General features: G+C 35.1%; 2 protein-coding genes across 2 annotated transcripts; both read right to left on the reverse strand.

Moving 5' to 3' along the window:
* LOC131624280 (protein SRG1-like) lies at positions 1-2,448 on the reverse strand. Its single transcript, XM_058895227.1, has 4 exons — positions 1,413-2,448; positions 1,034-1,281; positions 630-954; positions 1-455 (listed from the first exon to the last, which is right to left on the reverse strand). The coding sequence occupies exons 1-4, from the start codon at positions 1,665-1,667 to the stop codon at positions 192-194; spliced, it is 1,092 nt and encodes a 363-aa protein (XP_058751210.1). The 5' UTR covers positions 1,668-2,448; the 3' UTR covers positions 1-191.
* A 137-nt stretch (positions 2,449-2,585) lies between these two features.
* Positions 2,586-4,287, reverse strand: LOC131624281 (oxoglutarate-dependent flavonoid 7-O-demethylase 1-like). Its single transcript, XM_058895228.1, has 4 exons — positions 3,905-4,287; positions 3,584-3,801; positions 3,067-3,391; positions 2,586-2,978 (listed from the first exon to the last, which is right to left on the reverse strand). Exons 1-4 carry the CDS (start codon positions 4,160-4,162, stop codon positions 2,727-2,729), a joined length of 1,053 nt encoding a protein of 350 aa, XP_058751211.1. The 5' UTR covers positions 4,163-4,287; the 3' UTR covers positions 2,586-2,726.
* Positions 4,288-5,453: the final 1,166 nt, after the last annotated feature.

A 5,453-nucleotide genomic window follows, 5' to 3' on the forward strand; every position in this document is an offset into this window, starting at 1 on the left:
GATGGTTGTTTAAAATTTGTCAATTCGATAACTTCTAAATACAAACTCCATCCTATTTGATGTAAATGATATATTTTTTTAACAAACATGATGATATTCGTTGAGCATTATGCAAACACAATTGTCAACAAGAAAATTTACAAACTTTTCAACTATCCTTTTTTCTCAAACAGTACATTTACTTAAATTTGCTATTCCTCTATTAGATGTTCCTTTATCTTTGCCACATCAGTGTGTGCTTTTCCCTCCATCTTTCTTTTTAAGGATTGCCTCAAATAATCTCCATACATAACTTTCTGGTACACCTTGGGGTTTTGAGCATCAATCATATGTTCAAAAGGCTCAACCTCAACATCATCTCGAGGGAACAAAAATGTCGCATAAGATGTCCTTCTCTTGTTCTTATTTGTCACTGCTCTGTGCTCTACACTCTTGTATTTTCCATTACTCCATATCTGCTCACATCACAAACGGATCACATGAATACACATATATATCAAACACGACACAGACACTAACACTTAAAACATGTAATAATTGACAAAAATAAAAATGATTGAAATATAACCACATGTGTCTGTATCTGTGTCAGACACATGTTGAACCAGATGATTAAGATAAAAATTTACCTCTATCACATCGCCAACATTGACGACTAGAGCATCTAATATAGGAGTAACCGGTACCCAATTTCCCTTGTGTCGAATTTCTAACCCGGGTACATCATCATCTTGCATAAGTAAAGTAATGGTGCTTGAATCTGAGTGTGGACTCAAACCTAGCACTTCCTCAGGTGCATTACAAGGAGGGTAATAGTTGAAGCGTAAACCTTGAAGTACTTCTTTATGTAATCCAACAAGAACATCCTTCTCTAACCCCATAATAACAGACAAAGAACTCAAAAGTTCATCACCAACTCGTTTCACTTCACTTGAATAGGCCTCTGTAATCTCCCTGCATTACCACATGAATTCCATCAAGATCACAGCATGTACATATATACTTTGAGATTGAAAATGTAAAAACTGTATACTTGAATTCCTTCGGAGTTTTTGGCCAAAACTGAAGCTTTCTGAAGCGGTTGGGATAAATGAGTAAGAAGAGTGTATCTGTCCAATCGAGTGTCTGGTCTTCGGAAACTACATAAGCATGTCCATAACCATGTACGTCATTTGAGAGCATTGCATACTTGTTTTTCTCTTCTATTGGAAGTTTGAAAAACTCGTATGTGACATTTTTCATATTTTGCATGAGTTCTTTTTGCACGCCATGATTCACTATCTGCAGAGAAATATATTCGAAATTTTAAGCAGCACGTGATGATTATCAACTCTGTAACACTGATACCTCTGGAAAAAAGTGTGTCAGTGTCAGTATCGGTGTCTGAAATTGACACCAACACTTGTGATTACCTGAAAGAAACCCCACTCTTTGCATGCTAAGTCAAGTTTCTGCATCTCCTCGATATTCCCATTTGAAACCAGTGTTAAATCAATGACAGGAATCTCAGAAGAAAGGTGAGGCTTGTAATTTACTTTCTCCATTTCTTCTTGATTCCTCATGTATCTTAGAGGAACTTGAAAAGGATTCATCTTCACCATTTCTTGAACATTTGGTACTGGTAAAGATGGAGCAAAAATGGGTGCTTCATCCATGTTGAAACTCATCTTTTGTTTGCTTGGTGTAGATTGTTAGCTTTGAGAACTTTGAAAGGTTACAACATTTATGTAGTTTTTTTTGTGTTTGTTAGTTGAGGGAATCTTGAAATTCTTTAGAAATAAATATACCTCTGCCTAGTCAGTCCACATGGAAATTATCAAGTTTAGTAGTATTTTAATGTACTTGTTTAGGTTCTATCGAACCTATGATCTGGAAATTCCAAATGAAATAAACTTTAATTGCTTAGGTAAGCTGGGATATGAACAAATTGCCTCATATAAAGAAATCAAAATATAATGCAAATTGCAAACATATTTAAGGGTTTATAATATTGTTTGGAGTAAGGTTGGCAAACGGTAGGTATGCCCGCCTACCTGTCTTGTGTGCAAGCCCAAAATCTTGATCCGCCCCGCAAAAAAACCAGTGTGAGGTGGACATGCAGGTCTTGCACCCTTAAAGGCTAAAACTTGCAAAATTCGTGTTAGTGTCTATGCCCACAAAACCCTGCAAAAAAACAAACAGGCTGGGTGGGGCGGGGCGAACATATTAGAGGTGGGAGTCTAAAACCTTGGTCCACTCCGCAGAAAAGTGCGGGCAGAACAGACATACCCCGATAAGCCTGACCTGATTTGCTACCCTTAGTTTGGAGGTTACAAATGAAAAAACCTCCATGCCTTATGAGCTACAAAGACTTAATATGATTCCACAGTCCCACACCATCAACAACTTCACTCTTGAAAAAATCTTTATTTCTTAAATTGTCATATTTTACAAACCAATTTAGTCTTGGAAATTCACTAAATTGTCAAAAGTATCTAATCAATGTGATGACAGTTTAAATTTCAAAGATCAAAGGAGCATTAAATTGGTAATGCAATCTTTCTTCTTTTACCCCAAAACTTTAGATCACTTGGTAGCCGTGTGAATTAACTAGATCTAAATTTCAGTAACAAGGACTAGTTTAGTACTAAGTAAATAGGCACAACTTTATTCATTAAGAATTATTCAAGCAAAATTGACAACATGAAAAAGTTAACAAACTTGAGGGGGAACAGCTTTATTTTCCTTCAAAATTCATTTATCTTTGTTGCCCTCACATGTGTTTTTCCTGCTAACTTCTTATCCCGGACGTGCCCGAAATACTCTCCATATGTGATTTCCTTGTACATCTTTGGATTTTGATCATCTATCAAATGCTCAAATGGTCCGATTTCAGCATCATCCCGAGGATACAAAAACGATACAAAAGTAATCCTTCTCTTGTTCTTATTCGTCTGTACTCTGTGTTCCACACTCTTGTATCTCCCATTGCTCCATATCTGTCATGATTATTACAAAAGGAAGATGAAACAGAAAAGTGACTCTATCTTTTGTAAGTATTCACTAAAGAAATGAATAAGTATCTACCTCTATCACATCTCCAACATTTATAAGTAAAGCACCTGGTATTGTTTTGATTGGTACCCAACCTCCTTTGTGTCGAATTTGCGTTCCCGTTGCATTATCATCTTGCATTCCTACTATAAGTGTCCTTATATCACAGTGTGAACTCAAACCAATAACATTCTCGGGTGCGTTACAAGGAGGGTAATAGTTCGCACGTAAACCTTTACATAATTCTTTATGTAGTCCAAGAAGAACATGTTCCTCCAACCCCAAAAGCAATGACACAGATTTGATAAGTTGCTCCCCGACTCGTCTAATTTCACTTGAGTACGCCTCTATAATATCCCTGTTAAATATCACAAGAGATATTCAGTTAATAATCTCTCCTAGGCGCATACAACTTCTGTGTTGAGCCAGTCCATATAGAACTTTGCTCTGACTTTAAATGGCTCCTCGTTAATGGACGGGGGATTGGTCCCCGAGATAAACTAAGATACTAAGATACTGTGTAACATAATAATATAACAAGAATACCTACTTCAACTCCTCGGGCCAAAACGGAAGCTGCCTGAACCGGGTTGGATAAATGGTTAAGTTAACACGATCAGACCAATCAACCGGAGCATGGCCATAACCTTCTAAACCACCTAGGGGCATTGCATACTTGATCTTTTTCTCTATTGGAGATTCGAAAAACTCAGCTGCTGCATCCTTCATTCTCTGCATCAGGTCGATCTTTACGCCATGATTCACTATCTGGAAAAAGTAATAGCATTGCAAAGATACTAATTACATTGATGTCAACATGCTGAACTTAGTATTACTAGAATATTTCAATAGCTCGGTCAGAATTGTGTACCTGAAAGAATCCCCACTCCTTACATGCTATGTCGAGTTTGGATAGTTCATCTTTGTTTCGATCTAGGAGTAGTGCAAAATCAATGACAGGGAGCTGGGATGTAAGTTGAGGCATGAAAAGAGACTTTTGAATTACTTCTTCTCTTCTGGTATATCTTTGAGGAACTTTGAAAGGGTCATTTTTGACAGATTCTTGAATAAATGGAAAAGTGGGTGCTTCATCGTTCTTCTGTGTAACATCAGTTTCATTTAGACTCATCTTTGATATGCTTATGGTTGACCTTTTTTTGGTTCTGTGTTAATTGAAATGGTTGGTTTCGAAGATGAATGATAGGAGGAGTAGCTGGATAGATTCGTAATAGCATTGGGAAAAGGAGAAAAGCTGATATGTTTTGTTTATTTATTGCTACCTCGCTTTACTCGTGTTCTTGTCTTTTTCAGAAAAAAAAAAATTTAAATAACAAGGTTTAAAAAAAAAATTACCAAAAAAACAAGTTTTTCAAAAAATTTACCAAAGTGTCTAGGTTTTGAAGACCCCCTGGAGTATGCGCCAAATGAATTGGCGCATTAGTATAAAAATTAGGAGTATGCGCCAAATGGTTTGGCGCAAATGTGAATTTTTTTTTTTTTTTTTTACTTTTCAACATTTACGCCAAATGAATTGGCTAACTCAAAAAAATTTATACTAATGCGCCAAATGGTTTGGCGCATACTCTAGGGGGTCCTGCAAAACCTAGACATTTTGGTAAATTTTTTGAATACCTTGTTTTTTATGTAATTTTTTTTATAAACATTGCTATTTAAATTTTTTCATCTCTTTTTCAATTATTTTTATTTATGTTACAAATCAAAATAATTATAAAAAGGGTTAAACACCTACTATTTAGTATTTAGGGTGAATCCCAAAAACAACCATATAAAAAAAACAAAGGTTTCATTAATGTAATAGGAAGATTCTCACATTTTAAATCTTTAGTGAATTTGGTTACTTAATTTGCTGAGTTGTCATTGTCATGTAAGCATTTTTTAGTATAACACATGCTTAAGTGTAATTTATTCCAATTATTTTTATTATTGAATCCAATTAACATTATTTATCATTATTTATCATGTAAAACAAAACAAATTAAAATGAAAATAAATTGTTTTGTTGAATTGAGATTGTCTTTGCATCTAGGGTTTGTGCGCAGCTAACAACTACGACATCAACCTATACACGAGCTTCAATCAATGGCCGGAAGTGCAAGTTCTGAGATCAACCTATTGATCTCAGAACTTGCGCTTCTAGCCATTGATTGAAGCTCGTGTATAGGTTGATGTCGTAGTTGTTAGTTGCGCACAAACCCTAGATGCAAAGAAAAACATAAATTCAACGAAACAATTTATTTTCATTTTAATTTGTTTTGTTTTACATGATAAATAATGTTAATTGGATTCAATAATGAAAATAATTGAAATAAATTACACCTAAGCATGGGTTATACTAAAAATACTTACATGGAAATGACAACTCAGCAAATTAAGTAACCAAATTCACTAAAGGTTTAAAA

This window comes from Vicia villosa, unplaced genomic scaffold (assembly GCF_029867415.1).
Source record: "Vicia villosa cultivar HV-30 ecotype Madison, WI unplaced genomic scaffold, Vvil1.0 ctg.000113F_1_1, whole genome shotgun sequence".
Taxonomy (NCBI): domain Eukaryota; kingdom Viridiplantae; phylum Streptophyta; class Magnoliopsida; order Fabales; family Fabaceae; genus Vicia; species Vicia villosa.

Bases quoted from the DNA above. Each gene is read 5' to 3' on its own strand.
- LOC131624280 (XM_058895227.1), bottom strand. From the start codon at position 1,667: ATGAGTTTCAACATGGATGAAGCACCCATTTTTGCTCCATCTTTACCA. The intron at 1,282-1,412 runs GTAATCACAAGT...ATTTCTCTGCAG, and splicing joins AAGAGTGGGGTTTCTTTCAG to ATAGTGAATCATGGCGTGCA. The intron at 456-629 runs GTAAATTTTTAT...TGATGTGAGCAG, and splicing joins ATGTTGGCGATGTGATAGAG to ATATGGAGTAATGGAAAATA.
- LOC131624281 (XM_058895228.1), bottom strand. From the start codon at position 4,162: ATGAGTCTAAATGAAACTGATGTTACACAGAAGAACGATGAAGCACCC. The intron at 3,802-3,904 runs GTACACAATTCT...TACTTTTTCCAG, and splicing joins AGGAGTGGGGATTCTTTCAG to ATAGTGAATCATGGCGTAAA. The intron at 2,979-3,066 runs GTAGATACTTAT...TAATCATGACAG, and splicing joins ATGTTGGAGATGTGATAGAG to ATATGGAGCAATGGGAGATA.